This window comes from Carassius carassius, chromosome 44 (assembly GCF_963082965.1).
Source record: "Carassius carassius chromosome 44, fCarCar2.1, whole genome shotgun sequence".
Classification (NCBI taxonomy): Eukaryota; Metazoa; Chordata; class Actinopteri; order Cypriniformes; family Cyprinidae; genus Carassius; species Carassius carassius.
Genome location: NC_081798.1, coordinates 7,552,125 through 7,576,982, shown reverse-complemented (window position 1 = coordinate 7,576,982; position 24,858 = coordinate 7,552,125). Strand labels below are relative to the sequence as shown.

Below are 24,858 nucleotides of genomic sequence, written 5' to 3'. Positions count from 1 at the left end.
TATTATCATGTCTCAAGTATTTAAAGACCCCATGAAATGACTTGACGTCATTACTTATGAAAGAAATGTGTATTTTTTTCAGTTAAGTTTTACAGACAAAAGGGTCCTTTGTGTACTCTCAATAGTGTACTGTATGTAAAAACAAAATGTTTACAAAATGACCTTTGTAGACTGAATCAAGAACAAATGACTCTTATGAACCAGTTCCTTTTAGTGATTCAAAAACATACAGTGCATCCAGGTGTGAATCCATGTGAACAGCTTGAACACGGTGCAAAATCTACATTGGGAAATCTTTCACTCTCGTACTAAATTCCTGATCATATAGATTCCTATTGAATGGCTGGATGGATTTTGCAAGCATTCCTAGAGCAATGCAAAATGTAACTAAATGTAATTAAAATGTAAATGAGTTTTAGATTATTTCGAAAACATTTTAGCTATTTATCATCAGATTGTCATCTTTTTGAAATATTCATTAAAAGAACCAAAATTTTTTTTTTTTGGAATTGGGCCCCATGGTCGCACTCAATATTTTTATTTAACTAAAATGAACTGGTTCATTGATTCAGTCTTCAAATGTGATTTTGTATACAGTTTGTTTTTGCGTGCAACCTGTTAGGACATCTCATAAAAATTTCCCATTATTTCACAATACACAGTCTTTTTATTATACCAAGGGACTGCAAACTCTTTTTCACAACTAAAACTAAAATGTTTTGCCATGGCACTTGCAGATATGGAGTAAAAGACAAAAACTCAAATTTTTATTTCATTGGGTCTTTCATTGGGTCTCATTGGGTGGGGAAATTCAGCATTCAGTGAGGAAAATTTTGGTTGATGTGTGATGACGTTTTCTCCATCTCTTGAAACTGTACCTCTTCAATGAAGGCTGTGTCTTTCATTCGAGGATTAGGTTTGGCATGTCTGGAGCTATTAGTGTCAATAATACTGCTGATATGTTATAAAATTATGGATGCACCAAAATGGGGACCCAAGGCTACATACCACAGCTGAAAAAAAAATTGCTATTCTTTAATGTTCACTGTAATTTGGTCTCTCATTTGGCCTCAAACTGTAGTTCAGGTGCTCAGGTGCAGGGCCTCATCCCAGCCAGCTGTTCTTCTCATTCTCCCAAGAGTCTTAGACAAATTCCTCTTGCATTGTGGAGCTCTCTCCCTCTGTAGCCAGCTGCACAAACTAACTTCCTGTCATCTCCCTTTTGCTTCCTGTTTGCTCTGATGAATGGACGGTTTCCTTCAAGCTGCCTTTGGTGACGCAAGTAGTTTACGCCAACAGGCCCACCTCGTGGAAACAACTGGTCCCTTTCAAATTTGCCTTTTTTTTTTGGACTGTATCCCATAAAAGTTACGAAAACAATAGCACAGCTCAGAGCTGCACAATGCTCTTTTTCACAAACGCACAAATGTGTGAATCTTCCTGCTATCTTCTTACACCCCATCAATGGGCTATTATGGTTTGTTGTCAAAATGCTACTGGTTTATACGTTTTTATCAAAATCATTTAAATACTTAAAGCCGCTATATTTTAGGTGTCTAGACACTTAAAACTGTTATAATTCGAATTATTCTGAATCATAGAATAATTTCTGGGCAAACGATTAAGAAACGTTAGTTTCTAAACCCCGCTGTCTAAACCTCTCAATTAAATATGCTTTCAGATCTTCCCTGACAGATTTTAGTTGTGATTGATTGTCTGGCAGAGCACAGGAGAGGGGTATATTTAGATGCTTTAATTTACAACTTTTTGAATGTGTCGGAGCATTTGCCTGCTGTTGAATACCTTAGACATCTATGTACCAACCATGTGAGGAGGACTAATTTAAAAATAGCAGGCTTCCTGGGCTGTTTGTGTGTTGGTTTCACCTACAAAACATATTAACCCCTCTTGTTCTCTCTGTTAGGGTTGTTTTAAAGTGACACTATGAACACTAATCTCACCTGCTTAGTCACCATGGCACCCCAGTGTTCACACACTTTGAGCATGGCCTGTTTTCGTGGACAGCAGTCTTGTCGTCTACCGCCTAGTGATTTCTGTCTCCTTGCTTTTAAAGCTCTGGCAACAAGCCTGGGGTTTAGAGCCCTTAGCCAGGGCTTGCAATGAGATATGACAGATTTGGGGTGGGGTTTTTAGGGGAGCCGGCTGAGATGCTCTCAGGGAAATGAGCAAAGTGACAGCTGGGATGAAGAGGGGAGGACAATTGATTTGGCCTTTAAGAGACAGCACCATCAGATTACACACCCCTGAAAACACAGTTACATTGTAGTCTTTAGAACGTCAATTCCTATTATTTGTTTAGTGTTTTTCATAATACATGATTTCATAATCACATAATACAATATATATATATATATATATTTTTTTTTTTTTTTTTTCTTACTTTTGCCATTGATCCATATGTCATTAGATTGTCTTTCAGTCCTTTGTCAGATGCCAGCTTGCTGGTCAATCTGTTTTGCTCACTTCCGCCTTTCCTTTTAGTTAGAGGCAGTAGAATCAATAATGCATGGCTGTGTAACACCCTGACTGAGCAGATATCTCAGCAGGTAGCTGTGATGATTGCTGTTTGGGGACCAGCAGGTATTACTCAACACTGTGTTTGGTTCTGTCCTATAATGAAGGTCCCAGCCAGCGCTTTGCAGCGTGCTCACCATCAGTTGTGTGTCACAAAGACTGCAATGTAGGCATGAAATTAGATCATTATTTAATGCTTGTTCAGCAAATGCACACTCAAGGAGGCAGGGGTCACTGCTGTCTGATTACTCCCGAGATCGTTTAATATTTTGTGTGGCTTTATGTTTATGACATGCTCAACTAATGATACCCAATCAAACAGGCCATTTGAATCAAAGTTAATTTTCCTTGTTTGTTGATCCAGAGAAAAAAAAGAAGTGCTCTTTCGTCAAAAAAAAAAACCTGAAGTAGTTCAGATTAAAGTGAGGCAAGAGTTGCTTTTTGTTGCACCTGCAGAAGTAAAACCTCTGCTTCCCCTTTTGTGTAGAATGTACTTACCCTGTTATGTAATACAAGTATAATTTAAGTTAATAAGTTATGTGTGTAGTACAGTATTTATCGTATTTATCAGAATTTATTATTATACTTTTTAGATTATAAAAGTATTATATTTAAAGTAATATATTTGTCTTTTAATTCTATAATGTTAACTTTAAGAAAAAATAAAAAAATAAAATTATATGCATATTTATTGTCCATTTTAATTGCACAGACATTTGCCATATTGAGTATACTGAGGTTCGCTACATGACAAAATATTATTGTGACTTCCAAGTATATTTCTGGCCTAAGGGCTGAGTGAATATGAGGAATGCTAAACTTGAAAAGCTTTTTTTATTAATTAATTATTCATAGTGTTCAAAAAGTGTTCAGTGTTCAGTGTTCAGCTTTGGAGGTGGATATGGAGCTAAAGAGATTTTTTAACCCCTCCCTATTTGTATGTTTTATCCACTCAAGCTATTTTAAAAGATCTTCCCATAGATGTAGAACAGCAGGATGGCCAGAGAATTGGTAGCACAGTGTTTCTCAGACTTGGGAAACATTTTATGAGCCCCTGAGACAAATGCAGAACATCTGACTTGAGTTTCCTTGTGAATGTGGTTGGATTATACTCTTCCTGCTCTTGGTGACAGCGATGGCGTTTACTGCTCTTCTCAAATCTCTACTTGAAAAGCAGTGAATTTCATTGATATTTCAGCTGATTCTGAGTTAATCAGTTGTGATGCTTGTTCTAGCTTGTAATGCATTTAGCACAAACTGTTCAGGTTGTAATCTAATATTTAAGTTTTACTTAAACTTTACTAGCAAAGTCTTGCTTAATATGCTCCCATTAAATCTATGCCAAGGTTTCTTTCTCTAGCCCACACTGCTCTGTTGGCCTCATGCCCTTTACCAATCAAAGTCTGACGCTTTGACAGCTAAGAGGGTTTGGTTTGTATATAGACATGGATGAACACATATTCATCCACAAGAACATCAGAAACACTCCACCACTGTGACTGAAATTTGTAAAAATGACAAAAATGCTATTTATTTGTTTTTATTTTTTTACCCACCCACTAGGCACATAGTCATTTTTTGGAGATGCCCATAGACAAATCTGCATATGCATTTGTCTGTTTTCTTTTTGTCTGTATTTATCTCAATAAAAATGAAACATTGAGCTCATAATTGCATTATTAGGCCCATGTAGGCTTACTGACCATGCTCTGTCTGTGCGTATTTGTAGATGCTTTGCTTTTTGCTAAAATTACAGGGCTCTATTTGAAAGCTGAGCTATTACGATGTGGCACTGACTCATTTCCTATGATCATATGAGCATACGGACAGCAGAAAATTACATGTGTCAGTGGTATCGACACATGTTGGCATGCCAGAAAGAAGGCCTGGGTTGTTATTATCCCAGACGAGGACTGCCTTATGACAAAGTCATGTAAAATCTTCACAATGAGTCATATGAAGTGGGACAAGCCCAGTCCTACAGTGCTGGGATGTATTGGAGTGAACTTTGTTGTGTTTGACTTGACCAAGACACAGAGGCTGTGGAAATCCCACTTCTGTGTGATGTCAGAGTGAAAGTGTGCTCTCAGCGCAAAAGCACAATAGAGTCGGGGCAGCTGGGTATCATAGCCCTGGGACTGTCACTCTGTTCTCCTCTCTTCTCCGGGCTGGAACAGTTAGAGCATATGGAGGCAAAAGTCATCAGATTTCTTCACAGCAGGAAATGCAAAGGTACTGTTGATTCTTGGACATTCTGAGGTTGTTTTCTCATCACTTGTGACACTGGTTTGACAGCTAACTCAAGACTTGCCATCAATACATCAAATGAAATGTGATCCTGCAGCTATAAACGATGAAATAGGTGCTAGATTGTGGTTTTTAATGTTTGGATGAAGGACTTTGCATTGCTTTGAATAATTAAACTGCTATACAACTGCTCAGTTAGATGGCTCTGCTGTATTGTTTTTTTTTTTTTTTTTTTTTTTTTTAAGTATGCATGACATGTACTGTAGGTCCATCCATAGTTCCAGGCTTCCCAAGAGCTCACGTAAACATCATGATTCAATATTTCAATAGGCTGTCGGGATTGTGCAGGGTAAACTAATTTGAAGCTGTGCTTGAGTGCTCGGCGAATGTTGGACAGGGAGAAAGAGAGACTGAGAGAGATGCAACGGAAATAAAAAGTGATAACAATGGATAAACTCTCTGAAGATGTGTGTGTGTGTGTGTGTGTGTGTGTGTGTGATGGACCTCTGCAAAAAGATCTCCTGATATGCATTGTTCTTCTGTCTATTGAAAAATTTTCATGCACCTCTTGACTTAATGATAATCATAAAACATGTTCTTTGAAACATTGTTTTGTGCATAGAAGGTTGAAATATCTCTTCACTAGCTATTTTTGACTCCGTTTTGAAGAACTAGACTGGAGCCGCATATACTAAATGGTGAAATGTGGATGAATTTTTCATCAAAGAATACTCAAAAAAAAAATCATGGCTACCACAAAAAAAAAAAAAAAAAAATTAACATTGGTAATTATAATGATTACTGAAGGATCATGTGATACTGAAGACTGGAGTAATAACTGCTGAAAATTCTGTTTTGCCATCACAGAAATAAATTGCGTTTAAAATTATATTACAGTGGAAAAGTAATTTTGATTGTAATAAATAACAGTAATTACTGTATTTACTATATGTTACATGCAGCCATTAGAGACTTCAAAAACAATCAAAAATCATACCAACCCCAAACTTTTAAGTGTTAGTCTATAGATCGAGGCTGGCATTTAGTGTACGTTTTTCAGTAATTCTCCAAATTTTCCAGGTGGTTCTGAACACATTTAGAATGCATAACCAGAGTGGGAAGTTCTATAATAACTCTGTTTCTTCTGCTCCTCTGATTGGCAGAGATCCGAGCCCAGTTGGTGGAGCAGCTTAAGTGTTTGGACCAGCAATGCGAGCTCCGCGTGCAGCTCCTGCAAGACCTGCAGGACTTCTTCCGCAAGAAGGCAGAGATCGAGATGGACTACTCCCGCAACCTAGAGAGACTTGCCGAGAGGTTCCTGGCCAAGACTCGCTACACAAAGGACCCTCAATTCAAGTAAGAGAACATTTGGCCGTGTTTCCAGCTGATACATCATAGTCCTGTGAACCGTGCCATTACCTGGGCACCGTTTGAAATCAATATGCTTATTTTTTTCTCTTCTCACACACACTTCTGATTACATAAGTGCTGTTTTGCAGTGAATGTTGAGACGGTTGAGTAAACCCTCACCAAGTCTCTTCAAGATAATTTCATTAAAATCTTTGGTAACAACTCATAACTATCATATTTTAGCGTGTAGGCTTAAACAGAGTCTCCTTATTTGTCAGAATGATGATGAATCAGTTTTTTACGATGTAAATACAGTTTTACAGTCTTTTCAGGCTTACACAAGACCCGCTGTTATATAAAAGGCTCGTCTCATATCTCTGATGAGATAGCAGCAGGGATTTTGATCTTGGAATAAAGTAAAAAAAAAATCTTCAAAGTCTTTGGTTCTGCTCCAGTGACCCATATTTGATCCTGATTCTGTAGAGTTATTATGCCGTATTATGAAGAAACAGCTGGTGTAACGTTAAGAAAAGCAAGTAAAGTGGAGCATTTATGTTCTTACTCAAGCTATAAATGCTGTCTGATTGACTGCATTAGCTAATAATACTCATTTTATTGTTTAGCGTGAAACAAACAAGCTTTTGAATGGTCTAATGTCATTTTTATACATAGGGCTAGACTTAGAACAGGCTTTTTAAAGCTTAGTTGCATTGAAAGGCAAGTGGCAATTATGCTGAAGACCTGGCATTAAATGAATGCAGGTTTTCCTGATACTTACCAGCGAGCTTTGAGAATGATGCAGTCTCATAGCAGTCATTATGACAGGATATGCTGTCGAAGAGCCTATTAATCAGTGTTATATACTGTCTAAACGGATCTCTGTGGTCAGATGCTTGGATCCTGTTGGATTCAGTTTGATCTTGTGAGGATGTGGTAACCTCATCCTAAAAGAATAACAAAGAAAAGCTTAAAGATCAACTAAAAGTTAAAGTTTGAAGTGTATTTCCTTGCCCTGGCTTATGTGTGAATTATGACACAGTCTGTATGTCTTGTTAACTGAAGCAGTATTTGATGAAAACCTTTATGATGGTAACAATAATGTCTTTTCAACCTCTATCAAGCAAAAATTTTGCTTGCGTTAACATTTATCAAGGTGCTTTTGTAACTCCCAACGGCCTGTATTTGCAGTGACACATTGTCATCCTTTTATTCTTGCTCTGTAAATAGGTTGGACTGGATTTGAGTTGTTTTCCAGGGTCTAGTATGCGTACCTTGACAGGTTTCTTTCTGGCAGTTGTGCCCCAGGCACTGTTTTGACAAAGGGGATATCCAGTGCTTGAACTTTTCCTTTATTTCATTGTTTCTTTCATTTTCCACCTTGTCATGTGCTTCTCTTTACTCCTTCCCTCTTTCACTCTCTGTCTTTTCACGTTATTTTGCTCTTTGTATTTGCACTAGACTTTTTTCGGTTCCTAATATAATAGTTTGAGTGCTAGAGGCTGGGTCTGGGAAAGTCGACATACGGCTCTCTGACAGCTTCTAGAAATAATCAATAGATAGCACTATTTTTTTTTGAGAGCAGTTTTGTGTGACAGCTCTGTGCCCAGACCATGGTGCACATGAGACCCCTGTGTACCTTACACCCTGGGGGAGGGGGGTTCAGTTTCAAATGGAGACCTGTGATCTAGTGTAAGCGGTGGATGTATACCCCAATATTCATTTTTGGTCAACAGCAATATATGTCATAATGTAGACATTTTATAGAATAATGATTAAGAAATTACTGGAAAAAAATTCAGGTATTAATTGTAATAATAGTGATAAAAAAAAGCTTAAATATTATTATTTTTAGTTGAACATTTTAAACAAATTTGTCAAAAATTGAAAATTGAAAAATGACTCTATGAGCTAATGAAGTAAAATGAAGTAAAAATAAAATGTATTAATATTAATCAATAATAATAATAGAGAGATTGTATTTGTTATTTTGATTTGAACAATTATCTAAATAAAACGAATTTTATGTAAACAAATGTTCCTGAAAAATATAGAAATAGTGAAATAATAAGCAAACAGTAATAATTAATTATGATCAATATCAATAATTTAAATCAATAAGAAGAAGAAGAAAATTTTATTTGAACTTATCTACATTTAAATGAAACAAATGTATAAAAAAATTAATAATAATGGATGGATTGATGGATGGAAACAAATGAGTGAAGAAGAAGAAAATGTCATATCTTAGGATACTGCCTTATGATTTTTCTAAGTCTAAGCATTAAGAAAACTTCTCCATGTATTTTTGGCTCTCTTTTGCTTGCATTTCCTCTCTGAGAACTCGTTTCTTCATTTTAACATGATTTCTTGTGCTTTTCTGTTTATTTCCTCATATTTCTTACTTTTCCTTCCACATTAAGGGGCGCTTATACTAGACTTTCAGTGTTCATTGTCAATGAAAAAAACTTTTTCGGATGCCGCTGCGAATATGGGCGGGAGCAGGATATAACATCAGGCACCAAGGTTTCCCCTCAGTTATCACAACATGGATTCTGATGTGCTTGTACTGGGTTTTTTTTGACAGCGTCGAAAGCATCTTATTATATTTTACTCTCTGTCTCTTTCTCTGTATATAAATATATACACACTAAGCAATAAAAAAATTATACAATGTGTTCAAATGTACCATCTGTTCCTGTTTCCATTGACACTGCGAACCATGCAGCTTCCTTTTTAATTTTATTTTTATAATCCTTTAAAGATGTATTATATAAAATAGGACGCTGTGCTACGGCTAAAATTTCCGCTTCCTCAATTTTTGAATTTCTGTAGTGAGAATTAACGCAGTGACGTATCGATCTTCTACTGGTCCCACTTCTTCACGTGATGCGAATTCGCAGGTCAGAGTTCACCAAAATTGAACTTTGGAACGCAGCAAAATGCAAATTTCTTTGCATGAGCTTGCATTTCCGGTCTGACGCATTTGTATGCGTATGAGTGGAAGTCAACGGAATGAAAAGTGCAGTGTGACCGCCCCCTTAGGCCAGCATTATACCATCTCTTCCTCTGAGCACCCCCACACTACACCAAATTTCCAGTAACCCCTGCCAATGTCCTCCCTGATACCAATGTCCCCCGCTGAGAGATATTTTCTAATCGGCTCGTAATCTCATCCAGTCTAAATACCCTTCCCTTGGAATCCAGCTCTGACATTTGTATGTTTAACAGGCAAAAGGCAACATCTGGGACAGTGATGCCATAAAGGAATGATTTTACAGTCCCTCTCCTCATAAAGAACGTAGCTGTCGGTAAGGCCCGACCTACAAACTGAGGGGCATCTATGGAGACGCCTGATAATATACTGTTTATGTTCTTACAGGGTAGAGTTCAGCTCAATTCCTTTCCCTTCTACCATTTAAGGGTTCAAAGGCTCCTCTATGTGTGGTATGACAGTGTGCGTCACTTGTTCAGGAAGCCAGCAGGAGGCCCGATGACGAGTTGCAAGACAATAAATGGACAGCATGGTTAAGAAACACGAAGTCTACAATGATAACACACAATGGTACTGACCAAATTTCTAGCGTGCCTGATTTTCTACAGTGGATTGAGTTGATACAAAGAAGCAACTGACACTCACCACAACGTCTGGACACATGACAAATAAGAAGGGTGGTGGTTACACTGGTGCCACAGAGGAGCGGTGATGTGTCATATGCTTAATGGTCCACTCTGCTGATCCAAGATTACACTACAAACCAGTTCTCAACTTTTCCCCCCTAGTGGTTATGGTCAATGCTGGTTTCGTCATTTCAAAGTTTTTAAAGCGTTGTCATATGGTGTTTCACCACTTCCTAATGTCTTAAATTTCGTAGTCTAACATTGTTGTCCAGGGTTATCAAATCCTGCACAAAGAGGCCCAGCTTCCTGCAAAGTTTAGCTCCAACCTGATCCAAAACACCTTTCTGGAAGTGTCTAGTAATCTGTAAGAACTTTATTAGCTTGTTCAGGTTTAGTTAAATAATCTCTGCATTAATGGTACATTCAAGTCCTCTTGTATGCGAGTTGAGAAGTTGTAATTACAATGTCAGGTGCATTTGGTTGCTTTGGTCGGAGCAAGATGACGATGTACCTTTTCTACAGCAAGATTTTTAACTATTTCTTTAAAATGTTGTATAAAAAGTATATAGGAGGTGCTTTTTATGGTTTTATTGAATTTATGAAGGTTTTATATATATTTTATCATATATTGTACATTCAGCTTAGCTGGTTTTATTCTACATTTATTTTTTAAACGTAATTTAGTGTTACAAATTTATCGTCAACTACAGAAATCAATACATTTACTGACACTGGACTTCCACATACAAGTGTCATAATGTTGTCTGTTTTGCAGTATCCTGTCTTATGATAACTCCCGGCCATTTGTGAGGAGCTCAGGGATAGTTGACTAGAGGAAGTGAGTCCGTCTGTTCTCGTGTGTTTGCCTGTTCTTCATAAGTGTGTGACAGTAAGAGAAAGCAGGCAAGGCAAGTTTCATTTCCTCTCCAGTCTGACTAGCTTGACTGATGTCTTCCCAGCATCATGTCTGAACAGAAACCAAAGTCTTGTAAAACACTTCTCACTTGAGTGAAAAATTCCCCTCAACGCCTTCTCATGTACCTTCCAAGCGAAATTGAATGAATGGGTCACTCTTCACAGTTTACAGCAGACTCAGCTAATGACTCTATGCATGTATTGAAAGAAATGTAGTAAAAATTTTGAAATATTATTACAATCTACCATAAATGTTTTCTAATTTAATGTATTTTAAAATGCAATTCATTCCTGTGATGGCAAAGCTGAATTTCCAGCAGCAATTTATTGCATTCTAACTGAGTATTTATTTCTCCTCATAGTCCATGTGTACATTCAGAACTTCTCGTTTTGCTTTGTGAAGTAATTTCATCAATCAATTCCCATCATTCTACTCCAACCAATTGCCAATAATTATTTCTTCATATTCTTCATCTCTTAAAATTCTACACATGCCACCGTGTCACGTCCCTGGTGTCATGTCACCTAGGAATGATCCCTTCTTGGCTTTGCGGAGCACTCCTTTGGTGAAAGGCCGGTTCTGTCTGCGATGACCTTGCTGTTAATTGGGCAATTCCTCCACTCATGTGACCTCAGCTTTTTCATGGCCTTCTAGAAATGACCCGGAGCTCCCTTGTCTGAATAGCCATTGAAGAACCCTTTCCGGCAGCCAAGGGGCCATGCTAATCTCATCAACATCCCTTTGTTAATTGCTCTAGAGGAATTTAGTTTCTCCAAGGACTCCATCTTATTTGGTTAAGCATGTGTTTTGCTTCTTTGAATATGAAAAAGCAAATTAGTGTGTTTGGGAGGATGTTTCTCAGGGCTGTCTATACCTCAGGGTGGTTTTAATCATTCAACAATCATTAGACTGTTGGTTTTACTTATTGTATTCTTATTTTTTTCCACATAATTTGCTATTTGGGAAGATTTAAAGATTTGTTTTGTTAATATATTCTTGTCTTCTCATGTCCTTATGTTATACTGTAGTATGTCTTACACCATGTGTCAATTAATGGAGGCATTAACATTTTTGGCACACATGTCTGTTGTTTACCATCAGGAACTTGCCTTCTTTGAACCCATGTTGTGCAAGACCTTTATTTTTTTATTCACTTTTTGCTACATGCTCGAACCAGTTTCATTCTTCCCGTTTCCCAAGTGTTGTGCGATCATTGGCAGAGCAAATATCAAGATCTCATTCCACTCTTTACCTCAGCTGTAGCCTCCAAAACATCCAAAAACAATTATTTCTGCTACACTTCTTAACCGCTGTTCTTTGAATGGGGGTAAAGGGTGTCTGGGAAAGCTGGTGGAGAGAAACATTATTGGTGAGAGTGGATAGTGTTTTGAACACACTAGACTTATTTACTTACAATAGTAGTTGAATTGTGACTGCTGCCTGTGTTTTTATTCAGTAGGTCTGCATATTTAACTTTTTTACTAAGGTATTGTAACGATGTACAAACTTCATAATCATCGGGAAGAAGGAGGCGGGAACCGGCGGACAATCAAATAAGGTTTTAATAATCAAAATAAAGACAAAACACAAATCAAAATCAAAACCAAAACACAAACTAAAATCCAGGCCTGGTCCTCTCTCGTCCGTCACTGTCATCGCTCTGGTTTTATATCCCTCCATCTCCTCCGTTGGACTCGAGACCGGTGGGTCGAGCAGGTGTCGCTCATTTCCAATCACTCCATCGGCCTCGCTCCTGTTCCCACGTCTCTCGGCCCCGCCCCACTCATTACAGGTATCATTCTAACTAAAATATAAACTTTATTTGAAGTTACTTATACTTGGGCTACAACTCGATTAATGGTCACAATGGCATTCCAATAGAGTCTGAAGTTGGCATGTTGCTAAGATAAAAAAGACTTAAAGGGTCCGTTCACCCAAAAATGTAAATTCTCTCATTAATTACTTAACCTCATGTCGTTCCAAACCCATAAGACCTTCTTTCATCTTCGAAACACTAATTTAGATATTTTTGATGAAATCCGAGAGCTTTCTGACCCTGTATAGACAGCAGTACAACATACCACCATTTTCTGTGTCACTCTCCTCCATGCTTTCACAAGAGTACCACGGTGAAGGCTGACACACACAAAAAAAAAAAAAAAAGGAAAAATTGTAGATTGCCTTACTACCTTTCTGGGCCTTGAACGTTGTGGTTGCATTGCTTTCTATGGAGAGTCAGAAAGCTCTCACATTTCATCAAACATATCTTAATTTTTGTTAAGAAGATGAATGAAGGTCTTTGAAGGAAATTTTGGGGTGAAATATCTTTTAAACACAACAGTCAGCATTTGTTTTGTTACACTTTACAAGAACAAAACATTTGTAATGTTAAATAAATAATAAGGAATATATACCTGAACAATATTAGAACACTTTCCTTTGCAAAAATTAGTAATGCTTGAGGATCCCATATACCTTGATGTTTGATGAAGACAATATATTTGGTCTTTTTATTCTGATCCCATCATCAAAACAGCTACATGGGGACCGAAGAAGTGAGATGTGTCCATTCCTTTCCACAACACTGACAGATGTTGAGCAGGAGAACAGGCTGTGATGTACCTCCACTGAGCCCCCTGCTGAGCTCTGAATGCTGGCTGATTTCCCCTCACTTTGAACTCGTTGGGAGGAGTGTCTGTCTGAAGTCTTGTCGGCAGGCGAAGCCAGAGGGAACGTCCTGTACAAAGAGACAGGATCCCCGTCGAGTGATATAATTAATCCAACGTGCTCTTCAGCACGGAGGACTGGTGTCAGACAAGTGTTAATACACATCTGTACATCACTTGAGATTTATTAGACTCAGACTACTTCAGGACATCAGCAGTGCTTGGTTTCAGCCCAGAATATGTTTTTGTTTTTATATTATTATAATTTTTTTTAAATATGCTGAAATGGGTTCAGATGATGCTGATGTCCTGCTATGATTTGTGCAGCATAAAGTGGGTCTGATTTTTGCAAAGCTAGCTAGGTATACCTCCGTGATTTTGGAAGTGTACTTTGGAAATAACATGCTTTTGGTCATGTGTCTTAGAAATAGCATGGTTTTTGGGCATGCATTTTAAAATGATTTGGATATGTTCACTATAGGTTTTGGATATGTTCACACTATTTGATAAAAACATAGTAAAAACTGTGAAAAATTATTGCAAGTAAAAAAAAAAAAAAAAAGGGTTTTATTTAAAAATATTTTCAAATAGATTTCATCCCTGCGATGCAAAGCAGAATGTTCTGCAGCCATTCAGTGTCACATGATCCTTCAGTAATCAAGTGCTCAAAAACATTTCTTATTATTTGTAATATTGAAAACAGTGCTTATTTAATAGAGCGGTTTAATATAAAAAATTCATTTAACTAGAAATGTTTTGCAGCATTTAAATTTTACCGTCTCTTTTGATGAGTTTAATACGTCCTTTCTTGATAAAATAATTAGTTTGCATGCCACTGATGGATAGAGTTGTTGTTTGTTTGGGTAGATGTGATGAACGTTTTAGTTCTCACAGATGCTTTGCACTACAGTTAACAGCAGGACCACGGTCATGTGTTAGCTGTTCCTCTGTAAACAGACGGTCTGTAAAACATTAACAGACAGCCGGATGCTTTCTGTGGGTTCTTTATATCCAGTCCTTCCTGATTCTACCCTCTCTGTGGACATTTCAGAAGAAACGTCAGGTTCTGCCCCACCCGTTCAGAGGCATTTTAGCAGCAGGGAACGGGTCCCACCTCATGTGCTACTACGGGACCCTCAGCATCAGCTGTCTCCTCTGGCATGTACAGGCCGCTGAGTACATACTTCCAGCATATGATCAGAGTAATGCAGGGCTAAACAGAATTCCTCTTTGGCGTGACATCCATTGTTCTGTAATCCTTGAGTGAACTTTACATATAGGGCAACAGGTTTATCAGGAGGGCTCTATATCCATGTGTACCCTTCTAAACTATACCAGGACTGTATGAGTTTGGAGTAACATTTAACATCCTGGGCACACTCCCTATCAGAGCAGGAGTCCAGAGGGCTTTTTTGAGCTGATTTATTTGTAATGATGATGTCTGTGTCTCAAAGGCTGTTCACAGTGATTTGTAGTGACAAAGCAATCTGAAGTCATTAGTTGTTTAAATGACTGATGACTGATGGCGATGAGACTTTTTGCATATTAATTTATAGTCATCTTCAGGAAACTTAATGGCCCAAAACTGCACAATAAATCTCATAATACTGTTCATTTTATAACCAACAAGATCATTTCAGATGTATTATTGATATATTACTGAAAACTGTGTGTGTATGTCTATAACAATGTGATATAATGATTCATTTGCATTATCAAAAATGTTTATGAATGTTTATGTCCTGGTTTTCTGTATAAAAATTGTGTGGGAAAACACCCCATTATTATTTTAACAATTAATTTAGAATTTACTCCTTATATTAAATGTTTTAAATCTATTTGGCTTGAAATTATTTGCCCGGATCATTTGGTTATGTTCAGATGGTTCCTCTGATTATTTCTGATTATGTATTGTGATTGAATTGTTTATCAGTTGTTTTGCAGCTATTTTGCAACTACTGCAAATAATAAATGTTTTTTCTTTGCTCTTCTCTGCAGGAAAGAGCAAAATGTCCTGTCTCCAGTCAACTGCTGGAACCTTCTCTTGGCTCAGGTGAAGCGAGAGAGTCGAGACCATGCCACTCTCAGCGATCTCTACCTCAACAACATCATCCCACGCTTCGTCCAGGTCAGCGAGGACTCAGGACGCCTCTTCAAAAAGGTGACATTCATCTTTGCATACCAGTCGATTTCTGTTAAAGACTCTGTAGTGGTCATTGAGTTTGAGACCTAATTTGACCTGAATTTGATCTGATTTGCTTCTCAGTTCAATTGATCATCACTCTCTACTCACTGACATGCCAGTTTTGAATTAATTTGACTTTTTTGCTTTGATTAATTATTGTAATAATTATTTAATTTTATGTCTAATATATGATCAAATTTGTCTATATTTATCTTAATTGGGGATAGTAAAATTAATTTGTTAACAGTTTGGTTCATAACATATCTTCTGTGGGTTCTTATGCATGTTTATGCTCATTAAAGCTGATAGTGATATTATTAGAATCTATAATCTCAAGCAAAAAGCTTGATCAAAGAGCCGATAGATGCAATAAAGCAGCCAACCTTTGGGGTCTCATTCCTCTTGGCTTGTTTAGACTGGTTAGACAGGCAGGAATTCAGGTCGCTCACTATCTAGACCCAGAGCTGTGAAAGACATGCTTTCTTATCAACACATTTGCAGTGTACATTGGTTATCCAGGTGAATCTAGTTCAATCTGGTCTGTTTAAGGTCAAATCCAGCTTTAGTTATTCAGAGGATGAAGGAACCTCCAAAAATGAAACTGTAATGATAGAAACTTCCTAATCATCGGGAAGAAGGAGGCGGGAACCGGCGGACAATCATATGAAACTTTAATAACAAAATAACACAAAACAGCGCACCAGCCCCTCACGGACGACTGGTGCGCTCAAATAAAAACCCCTCCAGATAGCGGGCGGTCAACAGCGAGCTCGCCCGTCCCCGGCAACTCGCTCCAGCCCACCGCCTCGAGCGTCCATGGCGGCATCCTCCTCGCCAGCTCGATGGCACCGCGGATTCCCCACAGCGGCGAGGGATCTTCAGCAGCGCGTCCCTCCTTCTCCCGGGATTCGGCACCACTGTAATGATAAAAACTTCCTAATCATCGGGAAGAAGGAGGCGGGAACCGGCGGACAATCATATGAAACTTTAATAACAAAATAAACACAAAACAGCGCACCAGCCCCTCACGGACGACTGGTGCGCTCAAATAAAAACCAAAACACAACTAAAAGCCCAGGCCTGGTCCTCTCTCGTCCTTCACTGTCGTCGCTCCAGTTTTATATCCTTCCATCTCCTACGTGGGACTCGAGACCGGCAGTGGGTCGCAGGTGTCACTGATTTCCCAATCATTGCCGGCCTCCCTCCTTGTTCCCACGTCCCTCGGCCCCGCCCCACTCGCCACAGAAACATTCGGCAATCATTTACTCACCTTCTTCTTGTGTTAAACCTGTATAAATGTCTGTCTTCCGTTGAAACATAAAAGAAGGTATTTTGAAGAATGTGGTTGCCCAAGCAGATTTCCGTAGTATGGAAGAATTAGTATGGAGGTAAGTGGGTACCAGAAACCGTTTGGTTGAGAGAATTGAACTCTAGAGGTGAACTACAATTTAAAAGTCTCCCATCAATGCATCAGTTGAGCAGGGTGTTTTGATACTTTCTGATGTTTTTTTTTTGTTGATAATACCTCTTGTGATATAGGCCTCAGCTATGCATAATTTAAGGTGTGTTGCAATTTTGTCTTCTAAACTTTTCTAAAAATTCCAAATCAAGAGGGAGAAAGGACTATTTTTTTCCCCAGCATATCTAGCGGCAAGAGTCTCTCAGACCCCAATCAGCACTTCTTTCTCTCCCGCTGTCTCTCTGTCTGTTCAGTTCCTGTGAGAGAGGAAGAGATGAGCCTTCCTATCAACATTCTCGACAACTCTTTCTGTCTCTCTCTTTTATAGTTTAGCTCACCTGGCCCTTCGTTCTGCTGGAATATCGGTCGTTTCATTGAATGCCGGCCGGCCTCTCTCTAGAGGCTTCCTAGGATTTGCTGAAGTCTGTGCAATTGATCTTACCCCACTTCCCAGTGCCACACACCTCCCACCTGTCTTAGAAGTGCTACGACATGCTGGAGAAATTCTGCACTCTAGATGCAAATACAGTCAAGGGAGCCGTGTCCGGAGTAGGTTTACGACTTTATTGAACCATAAGCGCTGACACAGAATAAAAGAAAACTCTCTTAAAAGCAGAGAAAGAGAAGTCTTCGGCAGTGAAATTTGGATGAATACTGTTTCCCTTAATCAGTGCATGATGAGAAACGTAGAGCAATTTAATTTGACCACTTTTAGCTTCTAATATAATGTGATATGTAATTAATTTAATTTAATTTTTACATTTAAACATATTTTCATGAGCAAGAATAAAAAGATTGTAAAGCAGTTTTCTACCTTATCAAATGTGGCAGCAAATAGTAGAGAGACACAATGTTTATGGAACAAAGTATCTTGATACAAAATACAGGAATATTATTATTACAATGAAAAATTTTAAAGTGTTCTATTTGAATATATTTTAGATGCCATCTAATGCTCACTTAAAGATAGTATTTAAAAACACTAATCTTCAGCAAATGAAGATCAGTTTTTCATACTTAACTATAATATTATGATGTGTAAATTTAGCTGTACAGATTAAAACAATTGATTGATATTAGTGTTTGATTTTTTTATATATTTGCTCAAAAGTTGTGGAATATCTGTCATTTATTACTGAAAATAATTATTGGCTTATCTATGTCGGCCAGAATTTTGATATTGGTGCATAGACGTGTTTGTAAAACCTCTTTGGAGACTCAGTTAGTGCCACTAACACTAGCTATGATCAAAATAAATTGAACAAATTTCTCTTTACCAGGAAAAAACAGTAGACTGTGAAATATTGGCTGTTCTTTGGATGCAAACTAACAAACATTATTCATGTTATGATGAACTTATGATTTTTCAAGCATGTCTCCGATGAAATAGCTCTGATCACTCCAAAGTACAAGCACAATGTTTTATTGTTTCGCTTTTTTTTTTTTTTACATTAAGGCAAATGATTTTCATCAATTCAACTGCATGCTCTTGTTTATTGGGGGAATTAGTTGCAGTGGCGCAAAAACAATCATTGCTGATATCAACAATCCTTTGACATGTGACTGATGTTGAGTGCCAGTAAACCAATCCCTTCACACACAACCCAAAATTATGCTTCTTTGACAGATTTGTTCAGCACCAAAATCAATCTCCTGCCAAGCTCACAGACAAACGTGTGATCTTTTTCATTTAACAAGTGCATCTCACCATTACGGCTCATAAATCCATGTCCTCCCATCCCAGTGCCTCACCCCTGTTGTCCAATAGATTTATAGGTCCTTCATGGAAAATCAATAATTTACTCCCATATTTTGGGGCTCTTTTGTGTTGTCTTTGGAGTGTGTGTCCAAGCAGATGGAGAAAGGCAGCTCTGCCTGCTCTGACCGCACTCCTGAAGATCCATTGCACTGCGGGAATGTAATGCTGCTTGGAGGGGAAGTGTTAAGTGTCTCTGTGAGAGGCGGAGCAAGAGAGGAAGGAAAAGTGGAAAGAAGTAGCTTAGACCTTACACTCCTAATATAAAGAACAGACTGAATAAATCCATCAAATGCTCCTTATTGAACTGGTCTGAATTAGGCAAACCAGCAGGGCAGACTTCTGAACTATCTCCCACACATGACAGGAAAATGTAATAGGACAACATTCTCATAAAAGTCTTTGGATGTTTGTTTGGAGGTATTTTTTTGCATTTCCACTTGAGAAATCTGCTGGTCTGAGGTTGCTTCCAGTGATGTTATTGCACCAGCCGTTTATAGCTTGAGCAGTTGTTTTGGGGTTTATGAACTTTTTATGAAAGTTTTTCTTCAGTCTCCACTGAAAAAATAGATTCACTTTCTAGTACTAATGCACTTCAATTTTTGAAAATTATCTTTTGAATATATGTACACAAAATGTGCCCTACTTCATGGCCACAACACACTTGACAAAAATAAACCAGATGTATAATTTTCTTTCATTTTATGCCTTAATTCAATAAAACATGTTTTTGATGGCATCTTTTACACTTTAATACAATAAAAACTCATTATAGCGGTTTGTGGATAGAACTTCAACCTTGTACAGCAGTATTATTTATATTTAAATAAATTTTAATATAAAAAATGACATGCATAAATGAAATGTTTTACATCATTGCAAATAAAAATGAAAATAATTAGAAAAATGTACCTAATTAGATTATTTATTTGTATGAAATATATTTAAATCTATAGATTCTAAGATTCTTTGTTTCTTAATATACACAGATATATTTGTTTTTGACTGCAGCCAGTGAAGGCAATGCAATAGAAAGCCATCTTGTCTTGGCCTTGTTTCATTTGTCTTTAACATTTGTCTTTAACTTTTGTCTTTTTTGTTTTTTTTTTGCTGTGTTTTAATGCCAATTTATGAGCTCAATCAGCTTGACAAAATTCCTCAGACATGTTTAGAGAGGTGAAGTGAACATCTTTAGACAGGCAGTTTATTCTCAGCTCTAAATCTGGGTGTTCTTGTGCATTCTCACATATTACTCAGTCCACTGCCTCCAAATAAAACCCATCAGAGCTCCATTATGAATGACTTCCTAAAAGGGGATCTCCTATGGGACATCTCCCCACAGCCTACTCATCCATCTCAGCTTTTAAAGGGTTAAAATGAACTCCAGTCTTTCCATCCTGAATGGAACATGAAGGGAACTTTGTGATTTGATGATCACTGTCTGTGAAGATTGACATATTGTGAACACACTCTATTTCACTCTTTCACCCTTAACTTCCCTTCTGTCTTTTACACCCATGCTCAGACTTCATCTCCTTTCAGCCTCGTGTTTCTTTTCTCTTCCATCATTTCCATCACTGCTCATCCTCAATAACTCAAGGGCTAATTGACATATGACCAAAAACAGCCCTAAAAAGCCTCATTCAGACCATCAGAAACAGGAACACTCACAAAAATGTAAATGTGGGGAATAGGGAAGGAGTGACTGAGTCAAAGCCCTCAGTGAATGCTAGACATTTTCTTGGCCGGCTCCCAAGTTATCAGCCCACAGCGATTGAAGTTTGGACTTGAATTCGCAAGCACTTCATTTTCAGGTCATGCTGTGCCTTCATTCCCGAATTTCCTCTTACAAGATCCAGCATCCACCAGAACAGCAAACCACCATTTCTATTTTACACAGAGTTTACCAGACCACTTTATTCCACTGTCTTTAAGAAGAAGTCTTATCAAGATCATAAGTAAGGTTTTCCAGTTCAAGTTCAGCTGGATACGTTTTTTACATTCGTTGTGATTAACACTGAACTGAAATTCAATACTTTTGCATTGTCTGTACACTTCAGTTTTTTTGAATTGCTCAAACAGAAGTATAACCTTTATATATAAGTATAAGGGCACAAGTTACTATTGTAACTGAACGAAGCAACACTAGTGACTTAAAGGGATAGTTCTCACATGATTTTGGGGGAATTTTTTCCTTTAAAGTCAAAAATAAATTGATGTTTCAACCGATTTTATTTCCATAATATGACATATTTACAACTGAAACGAAAGAAGCTTTGGCCATTGTGCGCTATTTGAAAACTCTTTGAACAGCCCTGTTTTTGATGTGCCCAAATGCCTGAATGGTTAATCCGGCCCAGTGTGCAGTGTTCCAGTATAATGTGACCATTTGGGCGAGATTGTATTGAGCTAGATGTGTTTGAGTAAGCTGGTGATGACATCCATTACTGAAAAAGCAGAAAACATCTCATCAGTTGAACAGTGACAGCTTCAGGGCTCACAGCCCAAAACAGATTATCAGTTGTAATAGAGAACAGGAAACTACTGATAATCATGATCTACACCATTATTATTTTATACTAATGTTTTTTTTTCTTCTTCTTTCTTACAGAGTAAAGAAGTGGGCCTCCAGCTGCAGGAGGATCTGATGAAGGTCCTCAATGAGTTGTACACGGTAAGATGCACAGCATAGTCAAGATAACTTTATTTTCAGCACTAAATCTGAGGCTGTCGTCTTTATTCAGTTTTTCCATGTTTCATTATCTGTTTGTCACTTTCAGTTTTTCAAACAGAATGCATGAATCCTCAGTTTCTTTCTCTTAATATCTTTGGTTCCTCTGCGTCAGCCTTCTGCACCGATGAGGCTTTGAGTCTCTGCTTCAGCCGAGTGGTTATTCTGGTCTCTCGTGGTTGTAGTCCAATCAGTATTTTTGAGGTGTGGGGTTGACTATAGTTACTTTTTCTTTTTTTGTTGAAAATATTTTGAGAGCTTTTAGTCACTGTTCCCCCGTGTGTAGTTGTGTTACAGGGTGTGTGCGAATTCTAGTTTCCAAATGGCCTATAAGGAACAGTTCAATGTTTATGTGCCTTGAAATTGGTTTGTGTGTATGTGAACAAAACAATATCTTACCAGAAAGTCCATTTAATTCCTTAGTAAGACAGGAAGTATGAACAAGTAGTGAATGATTGTAATTATGGTCGTCAGTCAGCAATTAATCTAACCTGCTGGTATGCGTGTAGCCCACCTGAGACACTAAAGCAGATCTATTGCTTTTGCAGTGGCACAGAGGAACACTATGGAGTATAAGAGCTCTCCAAATGGTGATGATGCTTTTTGGATGGTAATGCACAGCAACAGTTGTGGGTCAAGCACAGACTCACTCATTACTTAATGCAGTCATAGAAGATTTTCTGATATTCCAGCTATGCTGTATGCTTTACAGTTTTCATCAAGCATCAATCACTTTATATATTCTGTTCTAATTATTTGCCACATAATATGCTATTTTTGAAATGGACAATATGAACAAGCTACGTTTCCACACATGAGGTCACGACACTTTTCATGAACAGGGTATGAATTAAGACCTGAAACTCTTTATGAAAACAAAGACTTTCTCATTTGTTAATAAATTATCACTAAATGCTGTGCTACTTTAGTATAAATTATATACTGCTATAGTATTTATTGATATTTTAAATAAGCTTTTAATTTTGAATTATTAATTTAAGTTTTAAATAAGATTGATAAATGCTGTAAAAGTGTTGTTCATTCTGAGTTCATGTTGATGTTGACTAATGTTAAATAATGAACCTTATTATTATAATAAAGTGTTACTGATGTTCTTTTGTCTTTTTTATTATTTTTGTTTTATGTTAATTTCAGCATTTACAAATGCATTATCAAAATCACAAATTGAACGAATGTATTTTTATGAACTAAAATAATATACAAAGATGATCAAATGTGTAATAAAAGTGTAATAAGTGTATTGTTAATTTTGATTGCTTGATTGCTTGAGCTAGATGAATACAGACCGTAATGTCTTTAATGCTGTTTTGATACTGTGTTAATTTTAAGTGATGATTTGTGTAACCTCTTATTATGTCACTATAACAACATGAGACTTGTGCCTTTTATACTTTATAAAAAATAGTGGAGAAGTGGGATACCAACATGTTCCCTATTTTTGGAAAGTGGCTTATCGGGAACTCCTTCAGTTTTAACCCTCAGTGGCATTATGATTACTGTTTTATTGACAGTATCCGTACCACCACAGAGACCCATGCTCCCCGGCAGTGCCGAAATTAGCAGTGGTACACTGAAAATTCAGGGATGATTCAGTGGATTGTAAGCCATGTTATTATCCAGCTGCATTAAGGGAGTTCTGCTTTCTGATACACAGCATTGCATAAGGCTTCCATGCATACATGCCTAGTATCGCAGCGAAATAATCCTAATAATTTCAAGCTTTTAATTTCACTGGGAGAAGAAATTCAATTAGAAATGCCCTTTGTGTTTGGCCACATATTTTTTGTATTCCTCATTTTTGTGGGGGAGGAAGGAATAGTTTGGGGTTTTCAGGGTGGGGTGTTCTGGGCTCAAATGTGGTAGGAGGGAGGACCCGTGATATTGGCTTTCTATGAATGGCGACTAGATTTCCCCCTTACGCATCCACACATTTTCTCCTGGGAAATGACTGTAACCCGTTTCAATACCTCATAAAAAGTAAGCAGATCCTTTAATTAAAGAGTTAAGGATGATGAAAATAAACCTGGCACCATTTTTCGTGACAGCTGTGCTTTATATGAAGAAAGGAAAGAATGAATGGAAAAGCTGATGATGATTATCTCAGCCTTTTGGATCAGAGAGGAACCCCATAGGGCTGAAAACGTGATGAACTGAGTTTCCTCTTCAGTCTTCAGCATTCTTTTATTATGAACTCAACAGTGGCTTGTTCAGTAGTTCACCCAAAAATAAATACCTGTCATCGTTTACTCACCCTTGTGTCGATCCAAAACTTTTTTCTGTGACACATTTTTGGTGAACTTTTCCTTTAAAAACTGGAAAAGAGCCTGACGCTTCTTTGCACTTTACAAGAGCAAGAAAAGGCCATAGAGAGCCGCCTTCATTTATGTTTGCAAAATTCTTCCTGTAAGTGTTTCCTATTAATGATGACATTGCAAAGAGCTTATTACATTTATTATGCCCATCATAGAGGCTGACACCCTCATGGAAGCCAGTGGAGGCAAATAGAGACCATTAATTTTCTCTCTCTTGGTATCATTTCTCCGTTCTTGGCAGTGTGTTTGATTGCAAGCACAAGAATGGCGTCACTCTGTGACATTCCTCTCAAAGGAGCAGAAGTTTGGAATGAGATCCTCCCTTCAATCCCATTCCCAAATTTAGCATCTGCTGAATACTAACTATCGAGCTTGGTGGTGTCTTCCATTCATTGGCAACAGTCACAGATGACAGTTACAGATCTTTCACCAATAGTCCCTCATTGGATTCAGACATAAATAGCTTTTTATAGGGGTCATAACATTTTTGATATTCCTTGCGATTTGTAATGTATGTCATTTTATTTAATGGAATAGTAAGAAATAAAAATTTCTTGGAAATTATGTTTGTTGCAATTATAAATATTGCAAAAGAAGAATGAGATAAAAAGACAAAATTACCTTATTTATTCATTTATTTATTTTTCCTGTGGTAAAAAAAAAAACAGGCTTCTATATATTTCTTTGCAAAATCGAATTCATCACATTCAAATGACATGCATCACTGGGCGTGATGCATTTGCTCTGTCTAATCTACGATTTCATGCACATTTTACCTCTTTTTCTGTACTGCACAGGTGATGAAGACCTATCACATGTACAACATGGACAGCATCAATGCTGAAAGCAAGCTGAAGGAGGCAGAGAAGCAGGAGGAGAAACAGATGAGCCGCAGCGTCCGACATGAGGACAGGCAGACCCAGCGCTCGCCCGACTCTCTTGCAAACATCAAGAACGAGGAGAAACATGTGCGCCGCAGTTCAGTCAAGAAGATCGAGAAGATGAAGGAGAAGGTGAGCAGAGAGATCAGAGGGTTCAAAGGAGAAATCAGAGTTTCTTGGA

General features: G+C 37.7%; 1 protein-coding gene across 6 annotated transcripts in view; it reads left to right on the top strand.

Moving 5' to 3' along the window:
* The window catches only part of LOC132126551 (SLIT-ROBO Rho GTPase-activating protein 2), a 293,384-nt gene that overhangs the window by 43,279 nt on the left and 225,247 nt on the right, over positions 1-24,858 (top strand). For 5 of the 6 annotated variants that reach the window (XM_059537856.1, XM_059537853.1, XM_059537855.1 and 2 more), the window contains 4 exons: positions 5,946-6,138; positions 15,331-15,493; positions 21,344-21,406; positions 24,594-24,809. In XM_059537856.1, the coding sequence (XP_059393839.1) occupies positions 5,946-6,138; positions 15,331-15,493; positions 21,344-21,406; positions 24,594-24,809 (635 nt within the window). Of the gene's footprint in view, positions 1-4,647; positions 4,768-5,945; positions 6,139-15,330; positions 15,494-21,343; positions 21,407-24,593; positions 24,810-24,858 lie in introns of those variants that run through there. The other variant, XM_059537857.1, reaches the window with a different exon arrangement.